General features: G+C 60.1%; 3 protein-coding genes and 1 long non-coding RNA gene across 5 annotated transcripts in view; 1 reads left to right on the top strand and 3 right to left on the bottom strand.

Annotated features, from left to right (window-relative positions):
* Positions 1-6,425, top strand: part of ASH1L (ASH1 like histone lysine methyltransferase) — a 77,666-nt gene extending 71,241 nt beyond the window's left edge. For both annotated transcript variants that reach the window (XM_059870793.1, XM_059870791.1), the window contains exons 23-28: positions 195-333; positions 1,333-1,505; positions 2,638-2,804; positions 3,681-3,721; positions 4,327-4,628; positions 5,495-6,425. In XM_059870793.1, coding sequence (XP_059726776.1) covers positions 195-333; positions 1,333-1,505; positions 2,638-2,804; positions 3,681-3,721; positions 4,327-4,628; positions 5,495-5,586 — 914 coding nt within the window. In that variant the 3' untranslated portion in view covers positions 5,587-6,425. The remainder of the gene's footprint in view (positions 1-194; positions 334-1,332; positions 1,506-2,637; positions 2,805-3,680; positions 3,722-4,326; positions 4,629-5,494) is intronic.
* A 347-nt stretch (positions 6,426-6,772) lies between these two features.
* Positions 6,773-9,510, bottom strand: LOC132340079 (uncharacterized). The gene is made up of 2 exons (XR_009489810.1): positions 8,955-9,510; positions 6,773-8,871 (listed from the first exon to the last, which is right to left on the bottom strand). It is a non-coding gene; the product is annotated as an uncharacterized LOC132340079 (long non-coding RNA).
* Positions 9,511-10,283: 773 nt separating this feature from the next.
* On the bottom strand, positions 10,284-17,108 carry RUSC1 (RUN and SH3 domain containing 1). Its single transcript, XM_059870918.1, has 9 exons — positions 15,481-17,108; positions 15,034-15,425; positions 14,452-14,528; positions 14,167-14,341; positions 13,976-14,081; positions 13,842-13,888; positions 12,616-13,609; positions 12,190-12,318; positions 10,284-10,895 (listed from the first exon to the last, which is right to left on the bottom strand). Exons 1-9 carry the CDS (start codon positions 17,091-17,093, stop codon positions 10,727-10,729), a joined length of 3,702 nt encoding a protein of 1,233 aa, XP_059726901.1. The 5' UTR covers positions 17,094-17,108; the 3' UTR covers positions 10,284-10,726.
* A 1,032-nt stretch (positions 17,109-18,140) lies between these two features.
* Positions 18,141-22,926, bottom strand: FDPS (farnesyl diphosphate synthase). The gene is made up of 9 exons (XM_059871247.1): positions 22,696-22,926; positions 22,440-22,580; positions 21,740-21,820; positions 21,532-21,654; positions 20,549-20,637; positions 19,902-19,974; positions 19,322-19,399; positions 19,111-19,245; positions 18,141-18,502 (listed from the first exon to the last, which is right to left on the bottom strand). Exons 1-9 carry the CDS (start codon positions 22,831-22,833, stop codon positions 18,302-18,304), a joined length of 1,059 nt encoding a protein of 352 aa, XP_059727230.1. The 5' UTR covers positions 22,834-22,926; the 3' UTR covers positions 18,141-18,301.
* Between the last annotated feature and the right edge of the window lie 289 nt (positions 22,927-23,215).

Genomic DNA, 23,215 nt, shown 5'->3' with positions numbered 1-23,215 from the left:
AGCTGTGGGTAGTTTTTGTGTAAAGCTGCTGTGAAAAACATCTGAGTGCTCTCGGCAGGTTCTGCAGTGGGTTCGTGTCGTTCCTTACCATCCACCATTAGGCTGTGTTCATTTTAATGATGATTTCCTGTGGTTCTGCTGTGCTGAGCTCAGGCCAAGCTCTTCACAGGTGTGTCCTTTGTGCCCCTGGACAGGTGACTGTGTGTACCTGATGAGAGACAGCCGCAGGACCCCCGACGGGCACCCGGTGCGGCAGTCGTACCGGCTGCTGTCCCACATCAACCGCGACAAGCTCGACATCTTCCGCATCGAGAAGCTCTGGAAAAATGAGAAGTATGTGCCAGACAGCCTTGGAGTTTGAGCCATGCCACTGGGCTGCCTGCCAGAGCACAGGAATTTTGTGGTTGTCTCACCTTAAGGATGCAGGAATGAGCAAGGTGCAGGTGGAGAGGTTGGGAATTCCCCACTGGAGCTTGTGCTCTGCAGCTGCACGGTGGAAACACGTGAGGTTGGAGGTGTTTAAGGAAAGGGTCAGAGATAGAAATGGATGGATTTCCTCAGTGTTGGAACGGGCTGTGGATGCAGTGACAGCTGTGCTGTGCCCTGGCCAGTCACAGTCTGCTGTGCCCATGGAAACCACGCTGGAGCTTGTGCTCCACAACTGCATGGTTGGAAGCATGTGAGGTTGGAGGTGTTTAAGGAAAGGGTCAGAGATAGAAATGGATGGATTTCCTCAGTGTTGGAACAGGCTGTGGATGCAGTGACAGCTGTGCTGTGCCCTGGCCAGTCACAGTCTGCTGTGCCCATGGAAATCATGCTGGAGCTTGTGCTCCACAACTGCATGGTTGGAAGGATGTGAGGTTGGAGGTGTTTAAGGAAAGGGTCAGAGATAGAAATGGATGGATTTCCTCAGTGTTGGAACAGATTGTGGATGCAGTGACAGCTGTGCTGTGCCCTGGCCAGTCACAGTCTGCTGTGCCCATGGAAACCACGCTGGAGCTTGTGCTCCACAACTGCATGGTTGGAAGGATGTGAGGTTGGAGGTTTAAGGAAAGGGTCAGAGATAGAAATGGATGGATTTCCTCAGTGTTGGAACAGATTGTGGATGCAGTGACAGCCGTGCTGTGCCCTGGCCAGTCACAGTCTGCTGTGCCCATGGAAATCACGCTGGGAGAGTTTGCCCTGGCTGGTGGGAAGTGGAGCATGGAACACTTGTGTGACTCTGCTGTTCATCACAGCCAAGTGCAAGAGAGGGAGCTCAAAGCAAAGCAGGGGAATTGGAGTGACTTGTGTCATGGGCTGATTGTGTTTGTGTCCCCTTTGCACCCTCAGGGAGGAGCGCTTTGCCTTTGGCCACCACTATTTCCGTCCACACGAAACACACCATTCCCCGTCTCGGAAGTTCTACCACAACGAGCTCTTCCGGGTGCCCTTGTATGAAATCATCCCCTTGGAGGCCGTGGTGGGCACCTGCTGTGTGCTAGACCTCTACACCTACTGCAAAGGTGGGAATTCAACACGTTCCTAAGCATTTAGGCACTGGGCTGTGGTGGTTTAAGCCCTGCTGGAAGCTCAGCATTACCCAGCCACTCGCTGCCCCTGGGATGGGAGGGAACTGGTAAAAGTTAAAACCTAGAGGGTGGGATAAAAACAGTTTCGTGGTTGAAATAAATTAAAATATTGTAGTAATAATAATGATAGTAGTAGTAGTAATGGAAAGGGGGGTTACAGGAAGAGAGAGAGATGTCCAGTATCTGAAGAGGTGAGAAGGAAGGTGGAGAGAGGCTCTTAATCATGAACGGGACTGACAGGACAAGAGGGAATGGCTTCAACATAAAACAGAGGCAACTTAGGTTGGATACACAGAGGAAATTCTTACCTGTGAGGATGGGGAGGCCCTGGCATAGGTTGCACAGAGAAGCTGTGGCTGGCCTGGATCCCTGGAAGTGCCCAAGGCCAGGTTGGACGGGGCTTGGAGCAGCCTGGGACAGTGGAAGGTGTCCCTGCCCATGGCAGGGTGGAATGGGATGAGCTTTAAGGTCCCTTGCAGCCCAAACCACTCCATGATTCTGTGAATAAGCCCCAGGGAGCACAAGTGGTGCCCAGTGCAGCCACTCCCCAGCACAAATTGGGGATCCCAGCCACCCCCACTGGGCTGGACACACCTTGGTGTGGAATATCCCGTGGCCAGCCTGGCTCGGCTGTGCTGGCCCTGCTGGCAGAGCAGGGGAGCCTGGAGAGTGCTGGGCTGAGAGTGGGCACTGCTGGGCACCAGCCAACATCATCCTTACCCTGAACCAGGCACTGGGACAAATCCCCTCTGTTCTGGAAGCAAGGACATGCACTGGGGCAGTTCCTGCTGTCCAGAGGCTCTGGGGGATGTTTGTGTGGCTCAGAGCTGAGGACACGCCTTGGCTTTGCCCTGGGACAGGGATTCCTGTTTGAAGAGGGACAGCAGTGGGCAGGGAAGGGAAAATTGTGTCTGTGAAAGTTTGGGAGGTGTTAGATCAGAGCATGCAGGTTCTCTCCTCAGAGTGACCCAGCTGGGGTTCTGAATATGAGAGCACACAGGGACACTGTGACAGCCCCGTGTTTTCCCCCCAGTCCATGACTGTTTTCTCCTTGTTCTGGTGCCAGGGAGGCCGAAGGGGGTGAAGGAGCAGGATGTTTACATCTGTGATTACCGCCTGGATAAATCAGCTCACCTCTTCTACAAGATCCACCGCAACCGCTACCCCGTGTGCACCAAGCCCTACGCCTTCGACCACTTCCCCAAGAAACTCACACCCAAGAGGGATTTCTCAGTGAGTGGCTTTGCTCTCAGCCTCCTCACCTGTTCGTAGGAGGCTGGATGGAGTTCTGGAAGGCTCCTGACTGTTGATAAATGCAGCTTGGTCAGGCAGAGGGAGCTGATGTTTTAGGTGGGGGTCAGGCTCTGCTCCAAGGAGCAAGGGACAGGACAAGAGGAAAAGGCTTCAAGTTGTGCCAGGGGAGGCTCAGGCTGGACATCAGGAGGAATTCCCTCATGGAAAGGATGGTCAGGCCTTGACAGGGAGGTTTGGAGTCCCCATCCAAACCTCCCTCCAAACCCAGAGAGGTTTGGAGTCCCCATCCCTGGAGGTGTCCAAGGAGCACCTGGAGGTGGCACTCAGAGCTCTGGGCTGGGGACAAGGTGGGGATTGGGCACAGCTTGGACTGGATGCTCTGGGAGGGTTTTTGCAACCTCAGTCATTCCATGTTTCTGTGAGTATGCACAGCCTGGGGGAAAAGCTGGCTGGAAAACAGGCTTGGAAAGAAAACTGGGTGTAACAGAACCTGCAGTTGAGAGGCAGAGAGGTGCTCAAGGGATGGTGATGGTGAGCTCAGAGAGACTGAGAGCAGCAGAGGTGTTTGGAGTGCTTTGGAGAAGGTTCCAGACTCATGCTGTGCAGAAAGCAAAGATGATTTTTATCATGATGGTCTGTGGCTTGAAATTTATTTAGAAGACGTGAAGAATCAGACAAGTCTGGCTCTAATTTATCTTATTACATGATTGTACCTCCTCCTGTGAAGTCTCTTTGAGGTACACCAACATTTCCAGAGTGTCTTGCATTGGCACTTCCAGAGTGTTTGACAGAGCAGCACTTCCTTCCACTGTGAATTTGATTTGGTATTGATCATCATCTTCGTTGTTATTGCAGCCTCATTATGTGCCAGACAACTACAAGAGGAATGGAGGCAGGTGAGTCTCCCCTCCCAGATTGTTGAGAAGAGATGAAATAATGTTGTTTGCTTGTTGTGCCCACTCTCCTCCTGGCCCTTTCCCCTGGGTGCCGTGGAAATAAGAAGTTTAAATTATTTAAAGCTCTCTAAACTTTCAGAGAGATAAAAAGGAACAAGTGAGGAGGGATAGGCAGCCTGAATAATGTACATCAGGGAAAGAAAGGAGCCATTTGACAGTCAGAAAAAAGCAGCTGAGTGAGGAGATGCCCAAAACAGGAGGCTCCAGCCTTCCCAGATGGAGGAACCCAGGTCCTGGACCTGCTGCCTGTGTCTGGGGCAGTCAGAGCCCAGATCAAGTAGAGCCTGCAAGAACATCCTACTAAGGGCTGGGCCAAAGTGGTTTTGGAGATAAAATCTTTTGCAACTGAAAATAAAAATCCGTTTGTTTTTCAAAGGTGCGTTTGGTGCGATGCAGATAAAGCTGTAGCATTGGGGGTGTGAGTGCAGGGACTGAGGGAGGAAATTGAGTTCCAGACAGCCCTTCCCCATGTATGAGCCCTGGACTTGCTGAAAATTGTCATTTCAGGTGAAAAACTTCTCTTTAAACCCCTTTTTTCCTGCAAGGTCATCCTGGAAATCCGATCGCTCGAAACCACAGATCAAAGACTTAAACCAAGAGGAAGATTCCCTGCCCCTGATGGAGGAGGTGCTGGGAGCCCCTGAGCAGGCTCCAGGGGAGCTGCCCAGCCCCGAGGAGCCCGACAAGGAGCCCGTGCCCAGCGAGAGCTGCGAGGCTGAGAAGAAGGGGGACGAGAGCCCCTCAGACACGAGGCCGCTGTGCAGCCCCGAGGAGCGGCGGCACCTCCAGAGGGAGAGGCTGAACCAGATCCTGCTCAACCTCCTCGAGAAAATCCCAGGGAAAAACGGTGAGGCTTCAGGCCCTGGGTCTCCTGCAGGTCTGGGGTCCCTTGGCTGAGCTGTGTTGGTAAAATGAATGTTTTTGTGTGAATTTCTTCCTAGCAGGCATTAGGAAAGTCAGTTTTCTGTGCAGTCCTTTGCAACAGAAATCCACTAAATCCAAGTGAAATTTCTTACAACTATGACACTGTTTTGTATCATATTTTAATTTTTTTTATAATATTTTTAATAACCACAAAACCTTTCCATAAACTAAATTCCCCATCATTCCATATCTACAGTGGAGAAACTTAACAGACAGATTTGGAATTTGGAAAGTCTCTTGACCTTTCATGAGCTTTCCTTTGGTTCTGAGTACCTGCTGTAGGTGTTATCTGAGCTGTGGGATGAGGGGACACTGGTGAAGTAAATTGAAGCCCAGGATGAGCCCTGTCCAGTCTCTTCCAAATTCTGGCAATGCCACACAGTGTGCTGTTGCCAGAATTTGGAAGAGACTGGACAGGGCTCATGCTGGGCTTCAGTTTAAAAGCCCAGGATGGGTTTGAATGGGTTGGGAGGATTTTAATGGGTTTTTAATTTAAAAGCCCAGGATGGGTTCATTTGGGTTGGGAGGATTTTTGGAGGCTGGCTGGTCCAGCCATGGCTCAGGGCTTGGATCACTCAGCCCCTTGTCCAGGCATGGTTTGGATTCTGTGAAAGAACCAGGAATAAGAAACAGCAGATCTGTGTTTGATGGGAGGCAGCGCTCGGTGCTGTGCTCTGGGTGCCCAGCGGGGCATCACTCACAGCCCGGAGCTGATGCCCCTGGAGGTGTCTGCAGCCCCAGTGATGCTGTAGTGACTGAAGTGCCCCTTGTGCCTGTGCTCTGTTGCAGCCATCGATGTCACCTACCTGCTGGAGGAGGGCTCGGGCCGGAAGCTGCGGCGCCGCACTCTGACCATCCCCGAGAGCAGCTTCAGGAAGTGACCCAGGAGGGGCAGCCGAGCTCTGGGGGCTGGCTGGGCTGGGGGCAGAGCCCAGCCTGGGCAAGGAGGGCAGCAGCAAACTGACAAAATACAAACAGTAGCACCTGGGGGGCCGGGCTGGCACAGTGCCCACCCTGCTCTGCAGTGCTCTTGGTGTGTGTGTTGGTGGGCGTGCCTTGTATTGATGTTAGGTACTGAGGAAACCTCGTGGTTATTGTCCAGGATGGTCAAATTTAATTTATTTTTGCTTGATATTCCCACTCAGAGGAGAAAAAAACAAAAAACAAAAAAATTTAAAAAATTAATAATAATAAGGAGGGCAGAGGAAAAGGACTGAGTTACTCTGAGGAGGATGTTCCCCACGGTCACTGCTCACCTGGGATTGTACCAGCCACCCTCAGCACCGCCAGGGAAGGGAATCCAGGAATCCAGAGGGGAGAGGAAAGGCCCAGTGGCTTCACAGGAAAAGCTGCCCTGAAGCTGTGGCCTCTGATTTGCACAAGTTCCAGGAAGAGAGAAACGTCCCCAGCCAAGCGCGAGGTTCGCCGTGGGACAGCTGAGCACGTGTCCCTGTGGTCTGTGCCAAGGAGAAGCTTCCAGAGGCCCTTGGAGCAGGGCAGGAGAGCTGGGAGGAGGCACTTGCCGTGCGGGGGGAGGGGTGGGGTGTGAGTTTTTTCACTTTTTTTCTGCAGAGAAATTTTATAAAAGCGAAGTCAGCTCCTGACGCCACCATTGCTGTTGGTTTTTTTGATAAGCTGTGGTTCTCGTGTGTCTCGTGTGTTGTGCAAATAAAAATCCGTTAAGAGAAAAAAGGAAAAAAAAAGACAAAACAAACAAAAACCACCAAAAAAAAAGAAAACAACCCCAAGGACCCTTTCACTCCGTGCCCGTCAGGCAGTATCCGAGCGAGTGTTTGTCGTGAGCTGTAGAATTTATCAACTGCTAACACTACCCTCGTGTGCTGGTGGACAGCCGCACGTCCGGGCAGCGGCTCCCGCCGGCCCCGCCCCGTGGCCATTGTCGCGATTGTCGCGATTGTCGCCGGGGCCGGGCGGCCCCCGCTGCCCCCGGACGGTGGCTTTGCTTTCCTGTCTCGGACGTACACATGCATATCCAGTCCTGTTTTAGGTGTTCTTCTAAGAAATCCGGTTTTTAATGTGCCAAGTTGTATATATCTGCTGCGTGGATGTAAAGCAATACCGTAGTTACATGTTCCTTTTTATGGACCAAGCTCGTCCTAATGTACATTCTTGTTATTATTATAATTATTTTACTCTTAGTGGAACATGACTCATTCCATTAACTTTTATGTGTTGATTTAAAAAGAGAAAAAACAAAACAAAAAAAAACACCAAAAAAAAAAAGAAAGGAAAAAAACCCTTTGAGAAAAAAAATATTTTATTAAAAAAAAAAAGAAATAAGAAAATAGTTTGGAATATTTTCTTACTGTAGAGAAGCACTGTACAGTACCAGGAACCCTGAGTATAAAATACTCGTGCGTGTAGTAGGAATATCGCATGTCCAACCCCTCGAGTTGTCTCATTTAGTTTCAAACAGAAATCATTGTCTCAAATGGTGTTAAACACTAAAAAGTTTTTAAAAAAAAAATAAAAAAAATAAAGTGCGTACAGAAGCGAGACACTAGCTCTGTCATTTTATCTTTCTTTTGTTGAAAGACTAAACAAAATGTTTTTTAGACAATCAAATGTTAGGTAAGTGCAAAGAATTGTTTTTTCTTACTGGTGTAGAAATTAATGACTTTTTTTATTTTTTGGTTATTTTATAATACTGAGCAGACCCGTGTGTCCCCAGGAGCGCCGCCGGAGCCAGAAGCACTACGTTACTGCAAATAGAGCTGAACCTTAGTCTGCATGGGTGTAGGCTGTGTGATTGCTGAAAATAAATGCTGCTAATATATTTCCTTTTTACAAAGCATATCTAAATAGATCATTGTTTTGATGTTAATCTTTGTAAATTATGTATTACCAATTTTAACATTGGATGTAATTGCATAAAAAGCCTGCATCTCAATCCTGAGAGTCTAGTATTAAATGGAAAATCTTTTCCTAAGGCTGGCTCGGGGGGTTTTCTTTGCTGAGGATCCATCTGGGCAGGCTGGATCCATGAGATCCACGGGATCCGTGGGGTGAGGCTCAGCTAATGCTGGGAGCTGCCCTCGGGTCACACTCCAGGCTCAGGGAAAAGGGGCTGAAAAGCTGGAAAGGCCCTGGGGGTGCTGGGGACAGCAGCTGGACACGGGCCCAGCTGTGCCCAGCTGTGCCCAGGTGGGCAGGAGGCCAATGGCACCTGGCCTGGACCAGTCCCAGCGTGGCCACTGGGCCAGGGCAGTGACCCCAGCCCCTTGTGCTGCCCCTGCCGAGGGACCTCAAACCCTGGCTCAGTCTTGGGCCCTTTGTGACAAGGGAGAGCATGAGGGGCTGGAGCCTGTCCAGAGCTGGGAAGGGGCTGGAGAACTCCTGAGGGAGCTGGGAAGGGAATGGAGAATTCCTGAGGGAGCTGGGAAGGGGATGGAGAATTCCTGAGGGAGCTGGGAAGGGGATGGAGAATTCCTGAGGGAGCTGGGAAGGGCTGGAGAATTCCTGAGGGAGCTGGGAAGGGGCTGGAGAATTCCTGAGGAGCTGGGAAGGGGCTGGAGAATTCCTGAGGGAGCTGGGAAGGGGCTGGAGAATTCCTGAGGGAGCTGGGAAGGGAATGGAGAATTCCTGAGGGAGCTGGGAAGGGAATGGAGAATTCCTGAGGGAGCTGGGAAGGGGTTGGAGAATTCCTGAGGAGCTGGGAAGGGGCTGGAGAATTCCTGAGGGAGCTGGGAGGGGGCTCAGCCTGGAGCAAAGGAGGCTCAGGGGGACCTTGTGGCTCTGCACAGCTCCTGGACAGCCAGGGGGGTCGGGCTCTGCTCCAGGGAACAGGGACAGGAGCAGAGGGAACGGCCTCAGGGGAGCCTCAGGGTGGGCACCAGCAGGAATTTCTCCTGGAAAGGGAGCTCAGGGCTTGGAACTGCCCAGGGAGGTTTGGAGTGCTCATCCCTGGAGTGTCCAAGGAACACGTGGAGGTGGCACTCAGCTCTGGGCTGGGGGCGAGGTGGGCATTGGGCTGTCCTGGCTCCCAAACACACCCTGGGAACCTGGGAACACCCACCTGGGATGGGAACCAACTTGGGATCACCTACCTGGGATGGGAACCTGGGAACACCCCCTTGGGGATGGGAACCAACTTTGGATCACTCCCCTGGGGATGGGAATCTGGGAACAGCCCCTGGGACTGGAACCTGGGATCCACCACTGGGATGGGAACCAAGCTGGGATCACCCACCCAGGATGAGAACCTGGGAACAGCCCCTGGGACTGGAACCCGGGATCGCCCCCTAGGAACACCCAACTTGGGATCACCCCCTGGGATGGGAACCCAGGAACAGCCCCTGGGATTAATCCCCAGCTGTTGGAGGTCTCAGGGGGTTCAGTGTGACCCCAGAGGCTCTGCAGGAGGGGTGGGGACAGCACGGTCACTGTGAGGGGTCACAGGGGTTGTGACCATGGCTGCCTGTGAGGCAAATTGGGGCAGGAGCCATTGAATCCACAGATTTGGTGCCTCTTCCCAGGGTGTAAACCCTGTGCCTGGAGCCCCCTTGTCCTGCACAGGTTGGGGACTGTCACCCCCAGGGCGTGTCCCACTGAGGCAGGGCACTCACCTGCACAGGTGAGTGCAGAGAGATCTCTCACCTGCAGGGTCCCTCAGGAATGAAACAGCTTCTCCTCCACCCCCCTTGTGTGGAACCTGATTTTCCTTTTTCCCTTTCCCAGTCTGGCTCTCTGATCATGGAAATGCCACGCTTGACCCTACGCCCCTTTTACACCCAAGGCCCCAGGCCAAGGCTCGGAGGGCTGTTTGTTTAAAAAGAAAATAAAGAAATGGAAGTACCACCTGGCTTCCTCGCCTCCTGGCATGACCTCGTTCAAAAAGTCCAGAAGCAGCTGTGGAAATCAATCAAGCCTCCTTAAGGCGAGCCAAGGAACATTCCAATTAGGAGATAACGTCACTCGGCTGAGAATGAAAATCCCAGGGAGAGAAATGGAAACGAGAGCAGAGTGAAAGGAGAGCAGCTCTGCCCGCGGGCTGACACAGCGGCTTTTGGCCACCGAAAGGGGAAGTCAGGAGGGTGAAACGTGGCCATGAGAGGGAGCAGAGGCCCAAAGCTGTCCCTGGGGCCAGGCTGCTGCTGCCCTGCGGCCACTCCCCGGCATGGCCACACCTTGCTCTCACTGGGGAGCCCAGCAGGAAACGCAAATTCTGGCATGAAATCACAGGCAATGACAAAACCATGAAGGCCTTGGAGCTGTCTAGCCCCTACTGCCATCCTCTGGGCTATGAAAAGATTTGTTGAAGTTACATAAATAACTCAACCAGTGACCTGGGCTGTTCCCAGTTGCTGTGCAGCTCCCACGGCTGGTCCCCAGCAGCTTTTCCAGGGATATTCCTGGCTCTGGGAGGCTGCAGCCGCCTCTCCCACGCTGTGGAGGAGCCTGGGTGTCTTCAGGGCACCTTCTGCTGGGGTGTGAAGCCTCCCTGCTCTCCCTGGCCGGCAGCCGGGATGCTGAGAAACCAGCACAGCCCCAGCATCTCCTGATCCCACCCATGAGCCCGTGGCCAGTGCCAGCCCCAGCAACCACTGCCACGCGTGCACACGTGAGTCACAACCTTTATTTCCAGCTTTTTCCCCGCGGAACGAGCTCATTCCTGTGGTTACAATTATTTACAGAGTGCTGGGGGGGACCGGCCCCGGCCCCGGGGCACGGCAGGGCACGGGGAGGTGGCAGCGGTGGCAGGACAGACGGCACGGAGGCGACACGGGGCAGGGAGAGGTGGCGTCCCTGCCCTGGCACGGGGGTGGGCAGCGGCTGAGGGAGCCCGAGCTGCCAAAGAGGAGCCGCGGGGCCGGGGGACACGGTGGCAGACTGTGACCTCATGCAGCAGTGACAGGCACAGGGAAGGGTCCCCGGGGAGCTGCCAGCCCCGGAGGTGGTGAAGCTCTGGAGGTGACAGGAGACATCCCCTCCCGGAGCTGGCACCCGCTCCGGAGAGCTCAGCTGCTTCCTCAGGTCCCTTCCTCCTCCTCCTCCTCCTCCTCACAAAATCAGGGATGTGTAACCAACAGGAACGAGGCCGGTGCTGTTGCCATGGCAGCAGCGGATCCAGTCTTCATCCACGGTGGAGAGAAGCTCCAGGATGTCCCCTTTTTGGAAGCTCAGGTGCCCGTCGGCCGTGCCCGTGTGGTCACACAGTGCCCGAACTGCCCTGCACCACAAATGTCACCCCTGTGCCACAAATGTCACCTCAGACTCGCCTCCCCGGGGACCCCGAGGACCCTCAGAGGCTCCCACACCACCTGGGGGGTGGGAATTGGGTAGAATCAGGGATTTCCTCCGGCAGAGGTGCCCCCTGAGGAGGGGTCTGTACTTGGCAGAGCTGTCCTGCCAGGCAGCCCCCAGGAGGAGGAGCAGAGCAGGAGGGGTGGGGACATCAGAGATGGCACAGAGGGTGTGGGGACAGTGGGGTCAGCGAGGATGGGGAAGAGGGAAGTAGCCAAACACCGTTTGGGATGGCCACATACCCACCCTGCCCCCTCGGACAGAGCTGTTCCAACAGCCAGCTCACAGCTGCCACATACTTGCCCCACACAAACTGCCACAAATCCAGAAAGCACACAAGAAAATGCAAAAAAACCGCCCCCAAAACGTCTGGGAAAAACAGCTGACCCCCGGTGGGCAGAGGCTCAGGTTCCCCCAGAGCCCAGCAGGGGAAGGGGACCCTTGGGGCTGCAGTCATGGCTTTCCCTTAGAGATGTGTGCGACCCCCAGGCCGTGTCTGAGAGCAGCCCCGGCTTTCCCCCAGCCAGAAAAGCCCTCGCAACCCTGCCCGCCCCAGAACTGCCCGCTCCCGGCCCTGCCCGTTCCCAACCCTGCCCGCTCCAGAACTGCCCGCTCCCGGCCCTGCCCTCTCGGAGCCCTGCCCGCTCCCGGCCCTGCCCGCTCCCGGCCCTGCCCGTTCCCGGCCCTGCCCGCTCCAGACCCTGCCCGTTCCCGGCCCTGCCCGCTCCCAGCCCTGACCACTTCCAGCCCTGCCCGCTCCCAGCCCTGCCCGCCCCCGGCCCTGCCCGTTCCCGGCCCTGCCCGTTCCCGGCCCCGCCCGCTCCCGGCCCCGCCCGCTCCCGGCCCTGCCCGCACCCAGCCCTGCCCGCTCGGAGCCCTGCCCGCTCGGAGCCCTGCCCGCTCCCGGCCCTGCCCGCTCCCGGCCCTGCCCGTTCCCGGCCCTGCCCGCCCCAGCCCTGCCCGTTCCCGGCCCTGCCCGTTCCCGGCCCTGCCCGCTCCCGGCCCTGCCCGCTCCCGGCCCTGCCCGCTCCCAGCCCTGCCCGCACCCAGCCCTGCCCGCCCCCGGCCCTGCCCGCTCCCGGCCCTGCCCGCCCCCGGCCCTGCCCGTTCCCGGCCCTGCCCGCCCCAGCCCTGCCCGTTCCCGGCCCTGCCCGTTCCCGGCCCTGCCCGCCCCCGGCCCTGCCCGCTCCCGGCCCTGCCCGCACCCAGCCCTGCCTCACCTGCGGGCCGGGGGCAGGGCCGGTGCGGTCCTGCCCGGCTGCTCCGGAGCGCGGCTCCTGTTGGGCGCCAGACCCTTCACCACCCCGGCCAGGACGCGCGGGCTGGGGGCCAGCCAGCGGGACGGCCTCCTGCCAGAGCAAAGAGAGCCACCAGCTCACCTGGGAGCTCTTGCTGCTCCTTATCTTAGGTTGTTCTGGTGATCTGGGAGCCATCAAGCAGTGCTGAGCCTCCCCAGGAACTCCTGCAGCTCCACAGGACTGAACAAGGCGGTGGCAGCAGCACTTTTGGGAACCCTAACAGATCCCCACGAGGCCACCACCGTGGTGAGGCAGGCACAGAAACCCTCCCTCAGCACACCTGAGCACACAGAAACCCCTGAGCACACACAAACCCTCCCCCCGATACCTGCCCAAGCTGGGTCTTACCTGGACCTGGCCGAGGCTGTGTCAGGGCTGGAGGGGAAGCTCCTGGACGAGGGGTTGGTGGCTCCAAAGAGCCAGCCCAGCCAGCTGCCCTTGTCAGGACTGGGAGGATCACCCATCTCTGGGCCAGAAGGTGCTGCCTGGTTCCTGTTGGCAGGTGGCTCTAGGGAAGCAGCCAGAAGGTTCTTTCCAGCAGTGGGATCATCCAGCTTGGACAACGCCCCGGTTCCAGTGGGCAAGAAGAGATCTTCAGGGGAACAGGTCCCTGAGGTGTCAGTGCTGCTGCTGGGCTTTGGGCCAGAGCGTTCAGGGCCAGCTTTGGTCTGAAGGAGCTGCAGCTCCGTGCCTCTGGGCTCACTCAGGGAAGTTTGGGATTGCGCAGCCTGGCCCGGGCTGGGCTCCCCCGCCCGCAGCTTCGTCCACCAGACCGAGGGGGACTTTTCCTTGCTGGGAGCAGTGTAAATCCTGGAGCTCTGGCTCAGCTGGCCCCACCAGCCACTGAGGCCAGCCCCAGTGCCCCCAGTGCCCTCCTGAGGCCCGTGGCTCTCGGGGGGGGTGTCAGACCCCAGCAAGGTGCGGCTGAGCTGGTCGCCCCAGCGCAGCACGTGCCGCAAGGTTTGCTGCAGGGCAGCCCCCACTGGGGGGGTAGGAACCAACCCACCCATGGTCACTTGGGACCGGCCCCCTGTGCCCCCCACCCTGCCCAGAGCATCGGGGGGGGTCTCATCCTCCAGGCTGTCCCCAGCAGCATGGCTCTGGCCCCCCAGAGACCCCCGCACCGGGACGGGGCCACGGCCGGGGGACAGTGGGGACTCCAGCCGGCGGGACAAGGGCCGGACGTCCACGGAGAGGTGGTGGTGCTCAAAGAGCAAGTCCAGGTGGAAAGTCAGCACCGAGAGGGGCTGGATGAGCAGCAGAAGTTCATCAGCAAGGTGGGGAAGAGGCCCTTGGCTCAGGGCAAAGAAGGCCGTGGGTGAGTAAAGCACGGAGATCACACCTGTGGGGACAGGGACAGGTGAGGCAGGTGCAGAATGTCCCCTGTCCTTGTCACATCTCCCCCAAGGGCCAGCCAGGCTGCCCATGTCAGTCAGAGCACCCTCTGTGCTGAAGATGCACCATGGAAAACGATCCACTATGGAAACTGGAGGTATCCCAAGCCCAGAGTGGAATTTTCAGCCTGGCAGGTTGAGAGGGCTTGGGGAGGGAGCTCCTGGGCACTGTGTCCTTACCTGGGCTCTTCTGCAGGTGAGATATCCACAACTCCAGCTGTTTCATGCTAAACAAGACAAAGGGACCCCAAATTAGAGCCCCTGGGACAGCTCCATCCTGCTGTGGCAGTGGGGCTGGCGGGGTCAGCACTCACTTCAGAAGGCCGAGGATGAAGGCGTGGAACTTCTGCCTGCTGCTGCTGAGGGGGGCCAGCCCGGCCACGTGCCAGCACAGGGAGTGCAGGGAGCGGCTGTTGGGGCCTGTGGGGTGCAGAGCACAGACACTCACTGCCCAGGGCACAGCAGCACTCCAGGCACCTGCAGATGCCCCCAGCTCCACCCTCACCTGTCTTCACCGAGGCTTCCACCACACTCCAGGGGGAATTTTTCCTCTGGCCTGTGATAACATCCTTCTGGAACGGCTTCAGCCCGTCCTCCACCAAGGCGTAGAGCGCAGGGCACAGGGTGTGCAGCAGCAGGTAGCCCACGTCGGGGTTGAGCCGGCTGTCCCCCAGCTGGGCCTGAGGGAGGCACGAGCAGAGGGGAGGGAGGGGAAGGGCAGCACCCGATTCCGCTGGGAGGGATGAGGGAATCCCAAAATCCTTCCTGGCCAGCCTAGCCCAGCTCTCACCTTCTGCACCAGGTTCCGTGCAGTGCTGAAATGGGCGATGACCTTGTCCACAGCGGAGCTGACGGCGACCAGCAGCGCTGGGGATGAGGGAGAGGAGGAGAGAAGCGTCAGCTCGGAGGGACCCGCCGGGCACCGAGCGGCCCCGGACACCACCGGACCCCGCAGCGCCCACAGTGCCGTGCTGGAACCGGGGCACCCTCGGGGAGGCTGCGGCGGTGGCTGCAGCCGCGTTCTCCGGCTTGCCCGGATCACCTGCCGGGAGCGGGCAGGGCCGGGCCCGGTGCAGGCAGCGCTGCCTGTCCCTGCCTGCAGTGTCCCTGCCCACACTGTCCCTGCCCGCACTGTCCCTGCCTGCACCGTCCCTGCCTGCACCGTCCCTGCCCGCACTGTCCCTGCCCGCACCGTCCCTGCCCGCACCGTCCCTGCGTGCCCTCCGCTGTCCCTGCCCCAGCCCAGCGCTGCGGGTGCCCAGGACCCCGACCCGCACCCTCCCGACCCCGCGGGTCCCGTTGCCTCCTCCTCCCCTCCCGCCCCGTTCTGTCCCACTCCCCCGCCGCGGCTCCGGCGAGGATTTGCCCCAACCTTTCGTTTGCTCGCCATGGGGCCCCTCCGCTCTTCCCCCGCCGGGCCGGGCGGCTCCAGCGGCGGCTCCAGCGGCGGCTCCAGCGGCGAGCGGCTCGGGCCTGGCTGGAGAGAGCGGGGCAGCGGGGTCAGGCGGGCCGGCGGCTGGAGCGCTGCCCGGGCCCGGGGGAGGAGCGGGGCCGGCGGCGGGGCCCGGCTCGCTGCGGCTCATGGAGCCGCGGGGCGAAGGGCGGCGGGGCCGGGCCGGGCGGAGGAAGCGCGCTGGGAGCCGCGGGGCGGAGCGGCACCGGGACAGCCCCGGCACGTCCCGGGCCGCGCCGGGCCATGCGGGGAGACCCGCGGACCTCGCCGTGCCCGGCCCGGGATCGCTCCCACCGTCCGGAGACGCGCACCTGGCCCCGCAACCCCCAGGCAGGACCCTGGAGGGAGCCAGACTCACCCCCAGACTCACCCCCCGGGCGGGTCTCGTCTCCTCTCTGGGCCGCCCGTGGCACCGCGGGGTCCCCGCCGGGACCCCCGAGCCTCCGGAGCGGGGCGGTGCCCAGCCCCTTTTCCCCTGGGGGCAGCCCCCCCTTCTCCACATCCCTCGGCTGCCCCTCCGCGATGGGCTGCAGGCTCGGCCGGGGTCTCCTTCTCGGCTGGGGGCCGTCGCTGGCTGCCAGCACCTGTCCGCCCCCCAGGGACGCGGGGGGCCCCCAGCCCGGGGCGGTCGCCGGGGGCACGGGGGGGTGCTGGGCCGGCTCTGCCCGCTGCCCCTTGGGCTGCCTGGCGGCGCTGCGGGACCGCAGCTCCTTGAACGTCGTCACCTCTCTCTGCCTGGGGCCGGGAGGCCTGGCTGGCCCGTCCTGCTGGGGCTGGGGCTGGGGCTGGGGCTGGGGCTGGGGCTGGGGCTGGGGCCGGGCTGGCTCCTGGCCCGCGGTGCCGGAGAGAAGCTCGCAGGTGGGGGGCAGCTCCGTGTCAGGCGAGAACACGATCAGCCAGTCACTGCGGTCAACCCTGGCCTGGGCGAGGGTGGGCCCAGCCGCGTTCCTCTTCCTCCTCTGGGCCAGCTCGTGGAAGGAGGTGATGGTCTTGGTGGCCGCGTCTCTGCAGAGCTCACCCGGACCGGCCTTGGGCTCTGCCGGCCGCGCTGGCCCGAGCGGCCGCTCCGCTCTTTGCGCGTTCAGGACCTGCAGCCGCCGCCGGGGCCGAGGGGGCACGGGCGGGGGGAGCCCGCCGGGCCGGGGCCGCGGCTCCGGAGCGCTGCTCGGGATACCGGGATCCCTCCGTTCCGGCACGGGCGGCGGGGCTGAAGGCGCGGCATCGGGCTCGGGGAGGGGGTTGCAGTTGGGGTCTAGGTCGGTGCAGGTGCCGGTGGTCTCCTGTGCTGCTGTGCTGGGAGAGAGCTCGTCGCAGTGGGAGTCGAGCGAGTTGTTGCTGCAGAGGCTGTCTGGGCTCTTGCTGGCCACAGAGCTCTTGGTGGCTCTCAGGGGCACCGGGGAGTTGTGGTTGGCATCTCTCCCATGGCATGTCCTGTGCTGGTCAGCCAGAGGCTCTCGGTCAGCCAGAGGCTCTCCATCAGCCAGAGGCTCTCCATGCCAGGCGTTTTCTGTGGGAATGACGTTCAGCTGCTTGTCAGGGGACTGGGACCCTGCTCTGGCAAACTCCTTGCAGTACACCGAGACCGGGGAGTCATCCAAGCTGAAATCCGAGCAGCTACTGACAGAGGAGGAGGAGGAGGAGGAGGAGGAGGAAGCCAGATCACAAGGGGGATCACAAGGGGAAGCCGCCTCCTCCTCGTCTCCGCTGTGCAGGCAGGGGAAATCCTCAGGGTTCTGCAGCCCGAGCGTCTCCGGCTCTGGAGCGTGGGACTCACAGCAGCGGCATTTCACGGAGGGATTGTTGGAATTGGCATCCACTGGCTCCCGGTTCTCCGGGCACTGGGTGCAGCCCGTCTGCTCTCCCCCGCCCGTGGAGCCATCCTGGAGCTCGGGGTGCCGGGAGAGGTGCAGCCCCAGGGAGATGTGCTGCAGGTGGATGTGGTTGAGGTTGCACAGGAGGCCTTTCTTTGGAGCCAGCATGGTGCTGCCTCGCTGGAAGTGCCCGGGCTCCCAGGAAAGGCCAGCAGCTCTTCTCTTCACACCATCCAGCTCCCTGCAAGCACCAAACACCCTCCTGGTCAGGGAAGAGCGCAGCGGGACAAACCTGGAGAGAGGCACAGCCGGGGGAAGAGGGACGGCTGTGACCTTGCAGCAGGGCCTGGCACAAGGGCTGGGGGTTAGAGAAGGGGATGTGCCCCGAAGGAGGGGCTGCCCCACAGCTTCCCGCCAGCCTTGGGGCTCTGCAGCCGGGCAGGGACCGAAGGCAGCCGCTGGTCCCTGGAGCACGGCCTGGGAATGATCCCAGGAAGCTCGGCTGCTCCGGGGCTGGATTCCCTCCGGAGGGTCGGGAGCATCTCGGGGATGCCGTCAAGGAGAAAACGCCCTTGGAGCCTCGTCGAGACGGGGGGGATGGGGCAGGGGAGGGATGCTGTCCTGGCTGGGGGCGGTGGCACCAGGGGGGCTCAGGGACCAGGGCTTGGCCGGAAGCCCCCGGCCCTGGGAACCGCCGCAGAACCGGCAGCGCACCACCGGGCCCGGCTTTACCAGGGAGGGAGCCGCGGCCCCGGGCACCTGCTGGAGGCTCCGGGCAGGGAACGGGCAGCGGAGAGCGCGGGAGGGCGGCTCCGATCATCCCCCGGCTCCGAGCATCCCCCGGCCCCGAGCATGCTTCATCTCCGAGCATCCCCCGGCCCCGAGCATCCCCCGGCCCCAGGGCGAGCACCGCCGGCCCGGCAGCAGGAGCGGCCCTGCTGGGCGCGGCCCTCCCCATCCCCCTGCAGCCCCCGCCCGGCTCCATCCCCTTCCCCGTCCCCCGCTCACCTCGGCGCTGCGGCGGCGAATGCGGCTGCGGGAGGGAGGGAGGAGCCGCGGCCCCGCCGCCGCCCGCCGGGAGCCGCCCGGTCCCGCCCCGCCGCCGGCGGGGGCGGCGCTCCGGGCATCCCCCCACCCCGGAAAGCACGGGAGGGGTACCGGCCTCCCCCTCCCCGCCACCCAGCCCGGTCCCCAGACAACAGCGGGCAGCGCAGCTACAATAATTTATGTTTATTGACACACGGCCGGGGGGAGATGGCTGAAACCCCCCCCGGCCATCCCAGCGCAGCTCCTACAACCCGCCCCGGCCCCTCCCAGGGCAGGGAGCAGCTCCAGCCCGTCAGTGACCGAGCCCAGCCCCCTGCCAGGCCCCTCCATCACTTCTGCCGCTTGTAGATCTTCTGTGCCAGGTCCAGGAAGATGTCCCTGGGCAGGCGCCGGGCGTGCCTCCCGATCAGCTCCTGCAGGCGCCGGTAGCTGCTCTCCTCGTACTCCCGGAACGCCGCCTGCATGCCCAGGGCATCGTAGAGCTCCTTCACCTTGGCCACCTTCTGGGGCTCCTTAGAGCCGTAGTTCTCCTGAGAAAAATCCCTGGAGTGAGTCAGGGCCATCCCAGCTCACGGCGCTGCACGGGGCAGGAGCTTTGTTCAGGAGCTTTGTTCTCTCTCTCTTTGTTACTGTGATATTTAATGAAAAATCTTTTTGCTAGGATTTTTTTCTCTTAGGAAGATGAGAAGCTTCAGTGGAAAACAAAACCAATATTATCTGATGGCTTCTCCTTGTGCTTTGCTGCTTTGGGACGTGCATTTTTGATTGGTTCCATGTGAATTGTTTTTTCTTAATGACCAATCCCAGTCCAGCTGTGTCAGACTCTCTGGTCTGTCCCGTTTTTATTATTCATTCTTTTTTTAGCCTTCTGATGTACTCCTTTTTTTTATTGTTTAGTATAGTTTTAGTATATAATTTCTTTTAACATAATATAATATCACAACATAATAAACCAGCTTTCTAAGAAACATGGAGTCAGATTCATCTCTTCCCTCATCCTAGGACCCTCAAAACAACACCCCAACACTCTCTTCTTTCTTCTCACCCTCCTCCTCCCAGCCAGGTGACAGTACCTGGCACTCCAGGTGCCCATCCTGGCGCTGCAGCCCCTCTCCCAGGTGTGTGATGCCAGCCTTACCTCCAGGATGTGCCTCTGCTCTGGCGTGGCCCTCTGCAGACACTGCACCACCAGCCAGCTGCACTTGTTGTCCTGGATGTCGGTGCCAACCTTCCCCGTCAGGGCTGGGTCCCCGTAGCAGTCCAGGAAATCGTCCTGTGGGACCATGGCAAGGCCTGAGTGCCACAGCCAGCACCTGGCAAGGACCCAGGGGTGTGGAGGCGCCTCCTACCTGGATCTGGAAGAACTCCCCCATCTCCAGCAGGATGGCTTTGGCGTCCTCGTGCTCCTCCTTACCATCAATGCCTGCCTGCGGGGAGGGAAGAAATAACAGGCATAAAAAAGCCTTCCTGGGCTTGGGGATAAAGTAAAGCCTTCCAGGACCTGGGGTAAAGTAAAGCCTTCCAGGACATGGGGTAAAGTAAAGCCTTCCAGGACATGGGGATAAAGTAAAGCCTTCCAGGACCTGAGGATAAAGCCTTCCAGGACATGGGGATAAAGTAAAGCCTTCCAGGACCTGGGATAAAGTAAAGCCTTCCAGGACCTGGGATAAAGTAAAGCCTTCCAGGACCTGGGATAAAGTAGAGCCTTCCAGGACCTGGGGATAAAGTAGAGCCTTCCAGGACCTGGAAAAAGCTAAAGCCTTCCAGGACCAGGGATCAAGTAAAGCCTTCCAGGACCGGGGATCAAGTAAAGCCTTCCAGGACCTGGGGATCAAGTAAAGCCTTCCAGGACCTGGGGATCAGGCCTTCCAGGACCTGTGCTCCTGGCAGGAGGGTGAGGCCCCCCCGAGCTGCTCCCAGCACACTCACCATGTACATGGCTGCAGCCACGGGCAGGTAGAAGGAGTAGAACGCTGTCTTGTACTTCACAATGGCCTTGTACCTGTGCCAGAGGAGCCAGGCTGAGCCCCAGGGCCCCCCTCTGCAGGGCACCCCAAAACCAGCCCCAGGGCCCCCCTCTGCAGGGCACCCCAAAACCAGCCCCAGGCTGAGTCTCTGCAGGGCAGGGACTGCAGGGCACCCCAAAAACCAGCCTCAGGGTCACCCTCTGCAGGGCACCCCAAAAACCAGCCCCAGGCACCCTAAACACCAGCCCCAGGCTGAATCTCTGCAGGGCACCCCAAGACCAGCCCCAGGCACCCTAAATCCCAGCCCCAGGTTGAGTCTGTGCAGGGCACCCCAAAACCCAGCCCCAAGCACCCCAAAACCCAGCCCCAGAGTCACCCTCTGCAGGGCACCCTAAATCCCAGCCCCAGGCTGAGTCTCTGCAGGGCACCCCAAGACCAGCCCCAGGCATCCCATGACCAGCCCCAGGCTGAGTCTGTGCAGGGCACCCCAAACCCAGCCCCAGGCACCCCAAACCCAGCCCCAGGCACCCCAAACCCAGCCCCAGGCACCCCATGACCAGCCCCAGGCTGAGCAGGGCTGGGAAGGGGCCCAGGCTCTGCCCCTGGTACCTCTGCTCGCTGAACCTGCTCAGGTCCACCTGGGAAACTGGAGCAGTGATGAGGTCCAGAGTCTGCCCCAGCTCGGTCTGGTAGCCTGTCTGGAGAGGAAGGAAAGGATTTGTGGCTTTGTTGCAGCTTTTCAGTGTTTAAAGGGGCTGTAAAAATCGAGGAGGAGGATGTTTTGCATGGGGAGGATGAGATAAAGGGTGATGGTTATGATATACCAGTGATATTGGTATTGGAAGGAATTCCTCCCTGGGAGGGTGGCAGGCCCTGGCACAGGTGCCCAGAGCAGCTGTGGGTGCCCCTGGATCCCTGGCAGTGCCCAAGGCCAGGCTGGACAGGGCTTGGAGCAGCCTGGGACAGCGGAAGGTGTCCCCATGGCAGAGGGGTGGGACAAGATGATCTTTAAGGTCCCATCCAGCCCAAAGCACTGAGTGATTCCATGATTCATCCACAGCCCTCCAGGAGAGTCCTAACCCCACAGGGCACAGCCCAAGCCCTGCTTCAGCTCCTCTTTGGGTCTAAAGGAAGGACGTGTCTGTCACAGACATATTTTATGAAAAATCCTTTAGTTAAGACCTTTTCTCCTGAGAAGCTTCAGCTTCCCCATGTTTTGCTGCCTTGGAATGTGACTTGGAGAATTACCCAGCATGTGAAATTGTTTTTACTTGGTGACCAATGACAGCCAGCTGTGTCGAGGCTGTGAGCAGTCACAAGATTTTATGATCATTCCTTTCTATTCCTTGCCAGCCTTCCAATGAAATCCTTTTAGTATAGTTTTAATAGATCCCTTAATTTTCATATAATATAGATCATAAAATAATAAATCAGCCTTCTGGAACATGGAGCCAAGATTCTCATCTCTCACCTCATCCTGGGACCCCACGCCACACACACACAGCAGGACACCCAGGAATTTCAGGAACACATCAGGAAGCAGGCCCAGACCCCAAGAAACCCCCAGGGAAGGTTTGGGGAGCCGGGCTCACCTGCAGGAAGAGCTCCAGCAGGTGCAGGTAGAAGGGCTGCTGCCCACAGTACCTCCTCAGCAGCCGGTACACCGAGGACTCCAGCAGAAAAGAGTCATTGATGGCGTCCAGCCCGATCCCCTCCTGCAGCAGGGAGGCAGGGAGGTGTCCCAGAGCCCCCCAGGGGACACCCCCCAGCCCCGAGCAGGGCTCTCCTGGACGCTCTCACCTTCTTGTACCAGCAGAGCTGCCCCCGGCGGGTCAGCGACGCGTCCATGATGTCATCAGCCACCAGGAAAAAGGCTTGGAACTGCCAGAGGCGGTCAGGGATGGGGGGAACCCCGGGGGTCCCATCCCCCAGGGGTCCCATATCCATCCAGGGGGATCCCATCCCCCATGGGGGGTCCCATATCCAGGCGTGTCCCACCTCCAGGGTTCCCATATCCATCCAGGGGTGTCCCACCCCCGGGAGGGGGGGGTCCCATTTCCATTGGGGTCCCATCCCCACAGGGGAGGTCCTATCCCCCAGGGATCCTATTCCCAGGGGGTCCCATCCCCAGAGGGTTCCATCCCCAGAGGGGGAGGTCCCATATCCATGGAGGTCCCATATCCAGGGGTGTCCCATCCCCAGAGGGATCCCATCCCCACGGGGTGGGGATCCCACTCCCAGAGGGTCTCATCCCCCAGGGATCCTATTCCCAGGGGGTCCCCATCGCCGGGGGGGATCCCATTCCCGGGGAAGGGTCCCATTCCCGGGAGAGGGTCCTATATCCAGGGAGGGGCTCCCATCCCCATTGGGGTCCCATTCCCAGGATGGGGCTCCCATCCCCATTGGGGTCCCATCCCCCGGGGTGGGGGGGGTCCTAAATGCAGGGTGGGGCTCCCATTCCCATTGGGGTCCCTTCCCAGGGGGAGGTCCCGGTTCTCACCAGCTCGATGCACCAGCCCACGGCCAGGGCGCAGCGGAGGCTCTCCGGGTCCTGCCGCTCGGGGCCCGCCAGCCGCCGGAACGCGGCCACCACCGTCAGCCCCCGGTTGCACTTCCCGCCCGGCGCGTTGTACTCGAGCACCTGCGGGAGCGCGGCCAGGTGAGCAGCCCTGACCTGACCCACCCCTCCAGCCCCTCGCCCACCGGCCCTTCCCGCCCCCCCAGACCCGGTCCCGCCGTCCCCGGCCCGTTCTCACCTGCTTCAGCCGCGCCACGGCGTCTCCCACCTCCGGGTGTCCCAGCATGTCCTCCGTCAGGTCGCGGACGATCTGCGGGAAAAAGGCGGCGAACTCCTCGCGCTCGGCCGCTGCCCGCGCCCCGCCGTCGCCGCTCATGGTGCCGGGTCGCGGTGCCAGTTCACGATGCCGGTTCACGGTCCCGCCGCTGCCGCCCGCGGCCTCCACGGCGCCTCTGGCCCCGCCTCCACCCCGCCTCCCGCGCGGGGCACGCCGGGACGCGCAGTCCCGAGGCGCTGGAGCGGCCGCTTCCAGAGAGGCATTTGGACTACAACTCCCAGTATGCCCCGCGCCTGGAGGCGGGCCAGCCGGCGCGCGGCTGGAGCGCCGCTCATTGGCCCGTTTCATCGCGCGAGGATGAGCCCAAGGCGGCTGAGCCGATGGAAGCGCAGCGGGGGCGGGAGCGAGGCCGGTGATTGGTGGAGAGGGGGAATGGAGAGAGCGCCCGGCGTGGCGCGGAGGCGTGGCGGGGATTGAGGGC

The sequence above is a fragment of the Haemorhous mexicanus genome, chromosome 31, assembly GCF_027477595.1.
Source record: "Haemorhous mexicanus isolate bHaeMex1 chromosome 31, bHaeMex1.pri, whole genome shotgun sequence".
NCBI lineage: Eukaryota > Metazoa > Chordata > Aves > Passeriformes > Fringillidae > Haemorhous > Haemorhous mexicanus.
Note: the sequence above shows the minus strand (reverse complement) of the source record. Positions and strands in the feature narration are given on the sequence as shown.